This window comes from Aythya ferina (assembly GCF_964211825.1).
Source record: "Aythya ferina genome assembly, chromosome: 6".
Classification (NCBI taxonomy): Eukaryota; Metazoa; Chordata; class Aves; order Anseriformes; family Anatidae; genus Aythya; species Aythya ferina.
The window spans coordinates 13,143,369-13,157,706 of NC_140303.1; the positions used below are offsets into that span (position 1 = coordinate 13,143,369).

Consider the following 14,338-nt stretch of genomic DNA (forward strand, 5'->3'; position numbering starts at 1 on the left):
GACGGGAGGAAGGGATTTTCGGGCAGGACACCACAAGCAGCTGTCTGCGAGTGTCAACAGCTGGAAGTTGAAGCACGTTCCCCTAAAATAGAGGAGAGGGCAGCGGGAGATCGACACGTGGGGCACGATGAGGTGACAGACAAGAACAAGTAAGTGCTTTCCAATCTAGTCCCTACGGTAAATGTTGATCGCTCTTCGGGACTGGGTTTTAAGAAAACATCAGTGTGACTAACAAATTTAGGAAGTCCTGAAACTAAATCTTGCGTTGTTTTTGGCTTAGTGCGAGGAATCGGCTTTAATGACAACCTACGGTTAGCTGTAGTCATTTTCTTTCTTCCTCATTGACATACATGACAAGACTTCGTTAGCAGGGCTAAAATTAAAAACAAAACATTTCTCCCTGCTGCAAGGATGCTTAAGCATTCATTGACACCTTGTGAAAAGAGACAAAAAACCATCTATTTCAGAGCAACTCCATCACCTTCATTTCAGTTTTCTCTAACATTTTACATCAGGAGTTTTGTTACTTTGCACATCCGTGACCACAGATTTTTCATAATCAAGATTAACAGCTGCGGAAAATGACTGTCAGAAGAGGCGATGCGCATTGCTGTGTCACAAAAATGATGTCTAGCTTAGGATAACAGCAAGAATCTGCTCAAAAGGAGTACTGTTGGGCAATGTGCTCTCTGATTTCTGATTTTTCTCAACGTTTTTAGGATTTAACACAATCCAATTACTAAACTGAGAAGTATCTGAATAGATTCAAGGTTTTTATAGGGGGTGAAGTGATCCTGAGCTAAACATTTTGCCATTTAAGCCTATGCGTGGGGTGCAGGGGAACTCCCAGACAGCATTAATGAAGTTCATTGAACTGTTTGTACACTTTAAAGTCTTACATCCCCAATCTGAAATCAAGCTTGTGCACAGCATCAGCCCCCGATGGCTTCTTCCCTCATTCCCTCCAAATCAGGATGGTTATTATCTCACTGTTTGTTTGCTCCTATGTCCATTTTTTTTTTTTTTTTTCCAGAGGCTTCATGCTACCCTGCCCTCCCTGCAAGCAGCCAGAGGCTACTCAGCATCCCCAGCATCATGCAGGATGGGCAGGAACTTTGTATGGACAGAGCTAACCCATCAGCAGCACTCACAGATCTCCAAAGCACTGGGACCCCGCTCTGCAGCCCCCCTAAAGCCTCCCACCCCACTGATGTGCCCACTGTACTTAGCAGACCCTTTAAATACTTTTTATAATATGTCTTTAAATATTGTACAGGACTAATCTACCTTCCTCTCTCCTAACCACCCGCCCTTTTGCAGCCTCAACATTTTTTATTTATTTTATTTTTTAAAGAGAGAGCAAATTACAGCATATAGAGAGCGATGTGGTTGGAGGTTTTATTGACGCTTGCTCGGAACGACCTGGATAGCTCTCACAGTTTTACCACTTGTGAATAATGGAGACATTTAAAAGCTGAAGTCAATAAGATGCGTGCTACATAAATGTGAGAAGTATATTCAGAGCGCACATCTCTTTTAGGGTGTTCCCCCTGCAGCCCCCATTAATTAATGCTAAGAGGTGGTGAGAACTCGTTAAGCAGCAAGGGCAAAACGAGGCAATTTAATGCCACGTTAGGTGCCCAAGGACAACAAATAAGACGACAGGGGGAAGGGATGGCAGCACAAGGAACCGCACTCACACCTCTGGAGGAGTTCCACATCAGTAACCACGAATGGCCAAAACCAAAGCAGAAGGATGCGGTTTGGTTTGCTGTTTCACAAGTCTAAAGCAAGAGTGGTGTTTGAACACCATCAGATTTAGAAAAAAACAAATCAAAACCTGTAACAGGTTGCTCGATCTCTTCTCCCTGATGTTACAGAACCGCTGCTTCAGGAGCACCTCGAGATGTGAGGAAGAATAAAGGACTAACAAGCAACGATTTGGGGAAGGAAGCTCGTTTCTCCTAAACCCTCAGTCCTGTTAGGAAGGGAATTATGCAAACACCAAACCTGCAGCACAGCAGAGACTTCCCAGGTCTTCCCAATCCAACGGGAATGCCCAGGTGTGAACTTCCCCAATGGTGATTACGGGAAATAAAACCTCCCCGTTTACTGGAAGTAGGCAAAGGCAGAGGCCTTGGCGTGGTCATCAGCATCTCCACCTGGCTGCAAAAAGCTTGCTATAGAAGTCCAGCTCACGGTACGACCAAGAAAAAAGCCTTACTGCCTGTGTAATGAGTTACTGGGCTAGGAGGAAAAATGGGGTGAAGCAATTAAAAACTGGGGATCACCCAAAACACCATGGCTCAAGCAGCAGTACCTTGACTCCTCTGTACTTTGCGTAGCTGAAACTCTTCGTAACTAGTTTATTTTTTTTTTTTTTGCATGCCTGTCAACAAATCCATCTTGGATAAAAACATGTCAACCACTCACAGCATGGTGACTGCCACATCTGTAGAGCTGACCTCAAGCATGTTTCTGCTGCACGCAGCTTTAAGCACGATGATGAGTCGCCGATGATTATTTACCATCAAATCAGTGAGAATTTTCTACATGCACTGGAAATTTGACTTGCTACAAGAGTCCCAGAGGAGCTCTGGCTGATAAATCCTTTTTATTGCTGGAATACCAATTTGGCAATTAGGGGACGAAAGGGGAAGGCAGCGTTATTTTATACGTGCCATTGTTCGGAAGGGGCACGAGCAGTGAGACTCGTGGCACTCGCTGGCACCGTGGTGGGAACTGTCCTGACTTAAAAGCGCCGTTTGCCATTTCCCTGCTCCCACCAGGGGAGCACAAAGGCACTCAGTTTGCACTTCTTGGAAGGCGCTGCAGCTATTTATAGCGGGCGCAGTTCAAGGTGCGTGCTGCTGCAGACAAGTGAATGACTTGTTTTCGCGGTAATTGATCTATACAGCGCGGATTATATAAACAGTTGTTTCTTGCTCATTTCCACTCCCCCAGCATCTCCCATGATAAAAATGTACTTGTCAATACAGCAGCTGCTATCAGGCAGCAGAACTGTTAGCAGCTGCAAGGTCTGTAGCTCGGAGCTCTAGGTGAGCTTTGTAAAGACGTGCAGAAAATACAGCTGGGAAGCTTTCGCACGCAGCTGTATACAGATTAGTGCTCTCTCCTGTTTCTCCTTCCACGCTATTCTTTCGCAGTTCACACAAAACACAGAGCCAATTTTCTCAGTTTTCCTTGCTGTAAAACCTGGTTTAAGCATACGTGCACTGATCTCCTGGAGTTGTCCTACTGCAAACTCGGTTTCCATACCCTGCTTTTGGAAAAGACGGTCCAATTTCTTTTAACGCCACTACTTCTACTTTAATAGATTATTATTTCCTGCAAGCTTCTCCTTACCTTTCTGCATCTCTGCATAGAAGATGAAGCTATATTGTGCCTGGGAAGCAAACGCAGTGTGTCCAAAGCCACCAACCTCTCCCTGTGCAGTGCTGTAGGACTGTATCATATCGCTCCGCAGGGCTGCGAACCGGGCTGCCTGAAATAGCCTTGCACAGAAGCAATCCAGAAGCGTTTCACTTCTTCAGACAGTGAAAAATTCACAGCATCAGGGAGGAGACGAAGCACTGCTGGAGACACGGCGCTCTTCGGGCAGGGAGCAGCAGGAGCCGTGAGCGGGCAGAGATCAGGGGGTGAGGTGGTCAAAGGTGCGCGATAAGCAGGGCTGGCGGCGCGGCGAGAGCTCACGTTCAGCACTCGCAAACACGCACAGACCGGAGCTAAATTTGCCTTCTCACTTGACACCAGTCCCCGGGGCGAAACGCAGACAACTGTCCTCGCCTCTCCACCCCCTTAGGGGAGGAAAAAAAAAAAAAAACAAAGCTTTTTTTTTTTTTTCCCTGCACCTATTTATACCAGCGGGCTCTGCACAGAGGTGGGGGCTGCCTCACTGAGCACCATCCTCACGCTGCTCCCCGGGGCTGGATGCACACAGGGACAGCCCGGCCACTGCTGGCCTGCCCCGCTCTCTCCAGTGCTGATATCAGAGCAAATGAGTCTGGGAAGCTGCTATAAACAGGCAGAGATGAAACAACTGAGCTGTTAAATGCAGGTATGAGTGTGTTTATTTTATCTGGCATCAACCGGTGCGTACCTTGTATCGTTCAGGTCAATCAGTTTATCAGAGCTTGATTGGAGCAGGACCCAAACAGCTGCAGTATAACTTTATGGCACAAGGAGTGTCCCCTGCGTGCAAATTCCTTATCACTTATTCATTTAAAAATATAATTACAACTCGGAGAAGAGAATCAAGGCTGGAACCTGGTTAGCGTACACTCAGAGCTCGGGGCTCTGCAGCTCACTTTCATCCACAGACAGAAGCCACGGGAAAGAAGAAAAAACAACTTTGTTTTCCCAGCAGTGATTTACCCAGTTTAATTTTGCTGGCTGTGCATTGCAAAATCAATGCTTACCTAAAGAGCTGCCCGTTGAGCAACACGGCCCATGGCTCTGTTGCAACTGGAGCCAAGCACTGGGTGCTGCGCTCCCAACGCCGCTCTCCTCGCATGTCCCCTCCAGCTCCGCTCCCTTCCACCCTGCGGGAATCGTGCTCTGCTTTTCAAGGCTTCAAAAAGTGCAGAATGCACAGCGGGATGCAATAAGCACAGCCACCTGACATCACCTTTCGGCTCTGCTTTTAAGAAGCCACCTTACGGACTGGGCTTTGTGGTTGTCAGCCACGAGCGTTGGCTCAGTGATAAGCGTGCACAGAGCTGCCTGTCCCACGCAGAGGATCTGCAGGCCCCTGCACAGCTCAACTCTCCCCAAAAAAGAAGGGAAAAGCCCCTGGATGTCACTGGTCTGAACCCACACTGCGGAGATGCCCAGCCTCCTTTCTGTGGAAGGCCATCCTGCAGCGTTACATCGAGTCCCAGCACTCTGCACTGGCACCTCTGCTTGCCAGTACTCCAAAACCAGGTATTTCGTAGAGTTTTTAGGGGACTCACACAAAAACAGTACTAAGCAACCAAATGCAAAGGTGTTTAAGACTAGGTACTGGTAGAGAAAACTCCCTTCAAGCCAAGGCAGCAGTGTACAACATTCGCTCAGCAGAAGGAATTGCAAAGCTGCCTTGCAATTAGTTCAAACACCAACACCTTCAGACAGGAGTTTATTCCAAGAGGCGACGCAGAAAGCGCAACGGAATTGCAAGACCACAAGACAAGCCAGAGGTTTCACACTCAAACAAGCCCTCAGTAATGTCAGATTTACACCCAAGCGCCTTCGAGCAGAGGAGCTCGGGGTGCTGTGTTACACAGACCGACGTTGCTTAAACACTCGTGGGGGCGCCCCACAAAAGCTGAGAACTATTTTTCATCCATTTTCAACGCAGTGACTAAACTCAGGGTGTTGCATTAGTTGGGAACATACACGTCGGTCCTGAGAGATGTCAGGGAAGTGCAAGTTTCTCAGCTGAACTTTTGCTTTCAAACCTTTCAGACTGCTCGTGAAAACCCCGTCCGTCACCGATAACGCTGCGATTCGGGCAGGCCCTGTGCTCCCCACAGGGACAGGGGGTGCAGACACCGAGGGCTCCGCCGTGCCCCGTGTCCTTTGCTGGGTACCTGCCCCGAATTAGCGTTTGGAAGGCACTCCTCGCATCGCTCACAGCAAGGTGGTGCTTCCCTCTCCCTCCCGTAAGGGATGAAAGGTTCATTTATTCGGGAGCCGACTACGGTGGTTCTCTAGCTTACCTGGGAAAGCTTCCCATTCACCACAGGCCAGCGGAGTTTTCGAGACATGAATGTCTGTTTTATGAACATCTGCACGCCGTGAATGCTCCGAGCAGGGAAGTTATAAATGCAAGGATTGTGCACGCGGGCAATACATTATATCTCTTCGGGAAAAAAAACGCTAGATGGGAGATGGTATAAAAGCCTAAAGCAGCACGGGTCAGCGATCAGACTGCCTCATCTTCAAATCCACGAGAACATCCCTAGCTGGGCCCTTCTTCGGGCAGCTCTCCCCAGTGCACTCGTTCAACAGAAGCAGACACACTCCAAAACTCACAGTCCAGGTGCTCCCCGGATAACTGAGACACAATTACAGCCCCATCACGTGCAAGCCCATCCCATGCAACACCGAGCAAATTCTCCAGAAAGATCCCCAAGTGAAAGGCAGACAGTACAGGAGGCCTCATACCCTTAATGCTCAGCCACAATGCAAGACAATGTTCTCACTTCAATAACCTGCCTAGTACCCCCAAAATAGCATCCTATGGACCTACAACCTTTGTCCAGCACAGCAGGCAAGACCCTGGAAAAGCAAAATCTGTGGGAGAAGGCAGTGAGGGAATGAAGGCGAGTCCCCTCCCTGGGATGGCAGCTTCTCTGAGCTCTCTTTTTCTGGGGCAAGATCACAAAGCTTTAGAAAGCAGCAGCTGCCTTGGGGCAGGACATGAAGCGATCTGCTCAGCTCTGTGCCATGCTTCGGCTCGCACAGAAAATGCATCATTTTTAGCAGTGGCAGCAAGCCTGCAGGTGAGCACAAATTAAAGAAGTGCTATTAAAAAAATTCCACAGACACATGAGGGCCAGCAGTGGAGATAACGGAGGTTTTACTCAGCAGGTTTCATCCACTGTGGAATAATTCCTCCAGATTTCACAGGCGTCTTATCCACAGTCTGACACTGGCACCAGGATTTACCCCTCTACCAGTGGACTTTGCTTAAGGGATGTTATTTTGTGTGCCTTTTCCTCCTGCTACAGCATCAAGGCCAGGTAAAATCCACACACAGATCAGTGTGATTAATCTGCTGCTTCCAGCACACATCATGTTCGGCTGGAACAGCTAATTTCACAGCTTCAGAAAACAGCAACAAATCTCACATCCTCCTGCAGCAAGCGGACTTCAGCTACACGCTCCCCTGTAGGGCTGAAGAGCCGTACAGAATAAACCCGTGTTTCATCTGGGCATAGACTACAGCGCTGCAATAGTATGATCAATTGACAAAGTCTGCAAGCCAATTTGTATCAGCCTTTAATCAAGAGTTTCCAGTCATTTTCCTTTATTGTTGTCTGTGTTGAGGACAAATTCAAACTTACTACCAAGACGCCGTTTCCATAGCACGGCTCAAATACACAAGCAAAGGACACACGTGCCAGTCCCAATAACGCCATCACCTTTCAGTTATGCATACAGGAGAGCTTTTTCCATCTACAGGATCTTCTAGCTGCTGCTGCTCAGCTCGGGCTTTCTCCTGTGGCTGTGCAGAAGAGGGCGAGAGACCAGCAGGCAGAGCTGGAGACCGGCCGCTGCACAAATTAATGCTCTCCTTAAAACCCGAGGAGGCAGAACCTGACAGCTCTTAAGTACCATCCACCACAGACACCAGCTTTAAAAAAAAAATGCCTCTCTCAGCTCAGCAGTTTGAGTTAAGAGCTCTCTTCAATAGCAATCCTGAAAGCAGGCCCCCCTCGACTGTTTTCTTAGCCCAGCTCCAATTTCCCTTTGAGGGCCAAGACTCACAAAACCAGAAATGTTCTCATTATTACAGCAGCTGATTTGACAGTGAAGAAATCAAATTCTAAGCACTTCCTTGTGTGTGTGTGTTTTTTTTTTTAACGTACTTTATTGCTTTGTTATACTGCACACATTTAAGTCTCCTTTCCATTTGCACAATTTTGGATACGATAAAACAGACGAGCGCAGTAGCTCGTCTATATAAAAGGGACAAAAGACCAACTGGCTATATACTGGATGAAATGCACCCCCCAAAACCTCAGACTTTTAAGCAACTTGTACTTTCTTGCCTGTTTTCACTAGCAGTCATGTGCTCGTGCATGCAAAACACATGGCAGATGTTGGCTGGTGTGGGACGGAAAAAATTCGCTCTGGATGGCCGTACGGTGCTGAGAGTTCACTCTGCACGGATGAGCAGCAGAGGTGCACCGAATCCTTCACCACACAGTTACCAGAAAGGCGATACAAAAAAAACAAAGAAAAAAAAAACATAAAACTGAACAAACACTTCCAGTTGGAAAGAGCGAGGTTTGGGGAGGCTGTGATAAGAGGTTTTCTCGCTGACTTCACCAGCACCCTGCGCTCCCTGCTGTGGGTAGATGACCGGGAGCCCTGCAAGCCTCAGCAGCAGCAGGAGGTGCCGGGGTTCTCTTTTCAGAGCTCCCTCACAGGTTAGGATTATACCAGGCTTAAAACAGCATTGGTGTTTTGCAGGATCAGACATGGAGCTGATGGATGGAGCCGCTGCAGGCACTTGATGAACCGATTCAGTATGGGCTGAGGGGCAGGAGGGATAAAAGAAGAGGTCAGCTTCCAAACCTGAAGTCTGGAGCAAGAACTGAAGAAGTGGCAGAGAGCATCTTGAAGCCTGAATCACAAATCCTGCACTTCTTGGGCTGGGTCTACCTGAGAGCCCAACCTAGGAGCTGTAGCCTTAAGCAAACACATGGAGAAAAAGTTCTGCTTCTCAGCTTCAACTAAGCAGCCCAACCCAAGTTTCTACTCTACGAGTGCTTTTTCACTTTAGCTTTTCTTCCAGACTGAAAACAAGGTATTGATGCTTCCTCTCGATTTCCTAGACATTTCAACAAGCCCCACGGGGCCCAATATTGCATTCCGTTTGCAACAGCTCCTGCCTACGGATTTGCCACAGCAGGCAAACACGTTATGACATTGAGATTAAGACCCACACGTGGAAACTCGCTGCCCTCTCCTCTAAGAAAGGCCATCTGCTGGGCCCCCAGCCATGCCTGCAAGCTCCTCACCCCTCAGCAGGTATCGCTGCATCAGCTGAAGCCTCATCCTTTGGAGAACTGGCCCGGCTCTGAGCTAGAAAGTTGGCAAAATAACCAAAGTTGCAACTCTGCAAAACAGCTAAAGCCAGGGTTAAGACACCTAATGGCTCTCTAGATAAAAGTTTTGGATTAAGTATGTGGTAATGGGATAATCTCTGCATAAGAGCAGACTTTTTTTTAATACCAGCAATTCAATCCTTTTGCATTAGCTATTTCTTTAATCAGGTATTACAATAGCAGAAGCTTTAACATTTCCAGCAGAAGCTTAAAACTTTTCCACAAAGGTTGACTGAAGTACAAGACCAGTCTGAGACTGAAAGGCAAACCAGTTCCAGCATGGACTTCCTTCACCTTGTTCAGTGCAAGTCATTTATGACTCCTCTGAAAACATGGCTTTGTGGTTGGAGGTGGAGTGTTTTGATGCATGAGTTTGTTGCAGTTGTTTAGACACAAACTGGTTTTTGAAGAAAAATCTCAGAATTGCTCCTATGAGTTTGCTCATCAACATAGCCCCAGTCAATTTTACACTCCTGCTGCACAGGGTACACAGCATGATGTCTTTGCAGCTTTGATGTTGACCAGGTCATGTATTTAAGGGCTCTGAGTCCAGACAGTTTTATTTTATGAAGCATCATCATTTTCACCGTAGCCTTAACACCTCTTTTCTCCATGAGCTACTCCTGCTTGCACGAATGCACGCAAAATTCCCAAACCGGTAAGTAAAAACAAGACCAGGAACTGAGCTGAACTCCTCTCCCTTCAAATGGCACAGTAAAAGTTAAATCTTTCAAAAGGTTTCTGATTTGAAATGAGCCATGGGGGAAAAATACTCTGAATTTCTTCGAGAGGTTTTCATATTTGCAAAACAAACAAAAGCAACTCCAAAGCAAAAAGCATAAACAAAAAAAAAACATTTTGCTAGAAGGACTGTGTATCGAGCTCATCGGCGAGATTCTTCTAGGCTGCTCAGGAGGTAAAATGAGGATGCAAGAAGGAAGCCTCCAAACACTCATTCCACCTCCTCATGCGCTCAAGAGCCTACCCGTCTCCCTGTTCTTTCCCCACCCTCTGGCCAGAAGTATTTCTGAAGGGATCACGGTACCAACAAGCTGCCTTTTTAACCACAGAAGGGTAAAGAAACCAAGAACAGAAATAAAAATGCAACAATTGCGTTAAGACAGCGCTGTCCATTTAGTCTCAAGTGCACGCACGTCTGCCCCCAGAATGTCGCAGTGGCATTCACAGATCAGTCAGTTAATATAAATGAATTAAAAAAATTAAAGATATTCTGTGTAAAAAAATAAAAAAATAAAAAAATCTGCTGCCATCCTAGTAGAAATCAAGTGGAAGGGGAGAAGGCCAGGCTTCAGGAGTACTAAGGGCAAGGACATGATCCGAGCCGAGATGTTCCTCATTCCCCTCGCCGCGGACAGAAATATCCTCAATTGTGTAAATAAAGCCTTAGTCAACAGCACGACAAATCCGTACACAGATAAATGTCATGCGCTGACGTCAGTGCCAGCAACCTAATCAAAGTACAGCCTTCGTCTATTTTTAAACCCCAGTTAAAGCATTTAAAATTAAAAAAAAAAAAAAATCATTAAAACGAGTCCTTAAGAAGAAAGCCTCCTACAACCCTACACGCCAACAGCACAGGGCTGAGGTATTTCCTTCTCTCTGGGCCCGGAGACACAAACCTGAGAAGCCAGCCCCGAAAGGGGCTGTTCCACCTGATGCGTCACTGCACTAGAAAGCAGCAGATAAGGCTTCGGGAGAGCGCACCCATCAGATTGGCACCAGCATTTGTATTGGAAATTTACCCAGACAGGTTAAAAATAACACTGCGAACATTCGCAGCCATGCTGAAGGTCGCTTTCCACAGAAGTGCTGTTTTTATAGTACGAGCTCCCGGCGACATGTGACCAGCTATTGCTAGTATTTTTGTCCCCAGAAAGCACTCTGCACAATCAGGTTCCCTTGGCTCGGAATTAAGGTCATGGAGCCTGGTCACAACCAGTGTGACAGAGCCGCAGCACAGCCACCAAGCCCAGCAGCTCCTGCGTTGACTTGTTTTCCTTTCCAAAGGCTCCTCCTCGTAAACACTCCACTGACTTATGTTAGAAAAAAAGGAAAAAAACAAAAAGGTCATTTCCTTCTACCACCACTCTCAGGCTTACGTGGCTGTCCGTATTGGCCCCGAAGATGTTCTCGGTTCACAAAGGCAGCGAGTCATACAGAAGTCTCTTCACGGTAGTGAAATCCCTGAATTCCTCCAAAAAGAGGAATATGCTGTAACATGAAGGCTCCCCCAGGGATTCCTTCCCGGAGACAACAGCAGGAGACCACTAGCCAGAGAACAGTAAAGAACAGCCTGTAAATTTGTATCTGAAGTTTGAATCTAAATATTCAAATCGGATTCAAGATCAAGGAGGAAATGATCTGATTTTTTGCATCCATCCCAGTCTCCTTTGCTGATGTTCACCACGCTCCATACCCGACATGGTCCATACAGATCCAGCAGGCTGAAGCTCAAGCCATGCACTTCTCCACCATGCTTGGGACTGAAGCAAGATGACATCAAGTCCCCAAGCCTTCTGTCAGCCTCTCCAGCAAGCCAGGCCCAGCGTTCATTACCAAAGCTCGTTACTGCTTCACGTGGTGTTGGTTTCATTTCCAGAAGACCGCTGCCTGCCACCCAGCAGCACGCAGAGTGCCAGCTCCAGGAGCCTTGTGCCCAGGGACGAAGCCCACAGTGCCTTGCAGAAATGGAAGAACCCTTACCTGGCCTTGCAGAAATGGAAGAACCCTTACCTGGCCTTGCAGAAACATAAGAACCCCCTCGTTTGCTTCCTAATTCACAAGCATGAAGAACTTCTTCGCACGAGAGCCTGACATCCCACGTTACTGGACCCCGCAGAAGTCATTACACGGTATCAGGATAGATTTCAGCAGTAACCACGGATAATGAACTCCTTCCCAGGTGTTCTTGTCCACTTTCCAGGTTGTCCTTGAGAGAGGCAGTAAGGATTGGATGCTATTTGTAGAGGCTGGCAGCAAAAGCTCGCATTGATCTCGCATCCTCGCTCTTAAAAAGAAGGAACTTGCTGCTTAAAAGAAGCAAGGATCTTTCATTCATTGCCAGCACTTCCTTCGGCTGGAACATACAAGTGATTTAACAGTTTCTTAAAGCTATCCATGGAACACAGATAAATGAAGATAGCAGGTTCATGAAAGATTCCCGACTTATTATTCCTTGCAGAGAGACAGAAAATAAAGGCCTGTTTAGCATCTAAGGTACGCCTAGCAGCAGCCACCCAGTAAAAAGCTGTCAGTGCACAATAAAAAGATTTTTATTCAGGGGAACATGAAAGCTTCATCCATAACATACTCCACAGCTGTCAGTGAAACAGAGCACCAAGAGGAACTGTAAATCAGCGGTGCCAAAGCCAGCCTGCCGAACGCGCCTGGAATGCCCAGCGCAGAGCGCGGCTCCCGGAGCTCTCCTGCTCCCCCGAGGCCTGGTGTCTGCACAAAAAAAAATAAAAAAAATGCATTTCCAGCCCCCCTGGCCTCTGCCAAGCACGAACTCCACCCCAGCCAGGTAGTGCTGTCCCGTGAGCTTCAACAGACTGAGCAATACAGAAGGGAAGAGAGAAAGTCTGCAGCAGCAGCAACACGGAGGTTCAGAAACACGAGGGGAAAACAGGGGAATTAAAATCACTCACCGCCCCGAGATCTTATATATGCTTCAACTTGTGAAGATGCATATGAAGATAGATGGTTATCGATTCCTCTCTCAGCCAAGGGGTTGCCTTATTTAATGGAAGGCAGCAGAGATAAACCTCCTGGATAAACTATCAGTGGAGGAATCCATTTCCCCAACAGAAAGGATCAATGTTTATCCATTTTCCCTTTCATCCTCCCAGTCACACAGTGAATTTCAGAAAACAAGCTAACCGCAGCTTCCATCTGCTCTCCTCCTAGACATTTCTTCAGCTAGAGAAGCCACAGCAGAGCCTGCATCAAACCTGTTTGGACAGGATTTTCTTACAAAACTTAATCAAGCATGATAAAGAAAGCAACTTCTCTTGGAATGCTAAATTTAGTGCACGTCTGCAACCTGACCATATAACCTACACGGCTGGACATACAGAGGTGGTCCCCTGGGACGAAGCAGCTTCGTTCAGCTTGCTTTAAATTAGAAATACCCTAGCCAGTAGATCTGGAGTAGCACGCAGCCCTTAATTACATGAAAGAACATAAGTACAGAATAACAAAGTCTTTAAGCAAGAATCACGCTGAGAGCTCTCAAGTCCCCTGCAGCACTTTCCCAATCCCCCAACAAATAAAACTCCACATTCGGGGGAAAGGAATACAAAGTACATTTACTGTAATGCTGGCAGATGAAAAATTGTAATTGCTCTGCCTTGACATCTGGTTTCTATTTCGCTTCCATTATATCAGATTACATAACAAACAGATGATGCACTACATCTACCGAGTTCTTCTGCAAGTCTTGTGTGGATTTGCTGTTTACATTCTTGTTCATAAAAATTTCAGCTATGCCACACACACACACACACAGACAACATTCGAGGCAGACAAAAGGCATTAAAGACAAACGAGCTGTTTCCAGAAGGAAAAAAGTAGGACTGATTTTTTTGGGGGGGGAGGGAGGAGAGAGGGGTGTTTAAACCCACAGAGAGGAGATCCCATTCCGTAACTCGGGTCAGAAATTTATTCTGCACATAGCCCTTGTGGCTGTGCAGCCAGAAGTTTATATAAATAAGCCACGAGGAGCACTCAGGTTTGCACCCAGGTGAAGCAGTTATGTAAGCAAGTCACAAATGTAATGATGCAAACAGCAATTCCACGCGGCCCTGTCATGTTACTATTACCTACCGAAATGCAGCTCCACACCATGTGCCCCCTCTTCATCTCCTAATTTTGGCCTGCACGTTATACACACACAGAGCTATGTACTTCCCCCAGACTGGGGCTTCCAAATCATTTCTGCTGTCCCGGTGATTCATGCTCTTCAAAGCATATGGTAAACATGTAACTTTCAGAATCAGACATCTACTTTGCTGACCTTGTCCCCAGACACATTATAAACCTCCTTCTGAGTCAACAGCACATCCTTCCTCTGCAGCAATTCAGGAAGTCGTGCGGCGCTGGTTATGAAGCTGATTCAGCTGAACACAGGTGATTTTCACATGCCAGCGAGGTTTCAGTCTCACTTCGCCGCACCGAGCGTGGAGCATACGGTATCAGAGGAGATGACAGGTTTCTTTCCAGAACGTGTCTGCGTGTGCTTCCCTCCCCAGCACCCAGAGATGCAACAAAACACCAGCATTTCAGACACGGGACATGGTGGTAATTCCATAATAGCTTTATTATTACAATACCATCTCTAAAAGGCTTCTTTAATTTCATATTTTAATTTCATAATTTCATTCCCTACCCCCACGGTTATCAGGTAGAATGAATTCACCCCTCAAACACAAAACATGGGAAGGAAAACCCTTCGAGCTGCAAAATAACATTGCTCGTGC

The 14,338-nt window shown here is 46.9% G+C and overlaps 1 protein-coding gene and 1 long non-coding RNA gene across 14 annotated transcripts in view; both read right to left on the bottom strand.

The window, feature by feature from the left end:
• HDAC4 (histone deacetylase 4) overlaps positions 1-14,338 on the bottom strand; it is a 233,623-nt gene that overhangs the window by 179,741 nt on the left and 39,544 nt on the right. For 3 of the 13 annotated variants that reach the window (XM_084522960.1, XM_084522955.1, XM_084522954.1), the window contains exon 1: positions 3,367-3,749. The exons of 5 other annotated variants lie outside the window; for them this stretch is intronic. In XM_084522960.1, coding sequence (XP_084379086.1) covers positions 3,367-3,475 — 109 coding nt within the window. In that variant the 5' untranslated portion in view covers positions 3,476-3,749. Of the gene's footprint in view, positions 1-3,366; positions 3,752-14,338 lie in introns of those variants that run through there. 5 more of the 13 variants (XM_084522957.1, XM_084522959.1, XM_084522958.1 and 2 more) reach the window with 4 other exon arrangements.
• On the bottom strand, positions 11,218-12,690 carry LOC311438516. The gene is made up of 3 exons (XR_014694157.1): positions 12,509-12,690; positions 11,595-12,308; positions 11,218-11,564 (listed from the first exon to the last, which is right to left on the bottom strand). It is a non-coding gene; the product is annotated as an uncharacterized lncRNA (long non-coding RNA).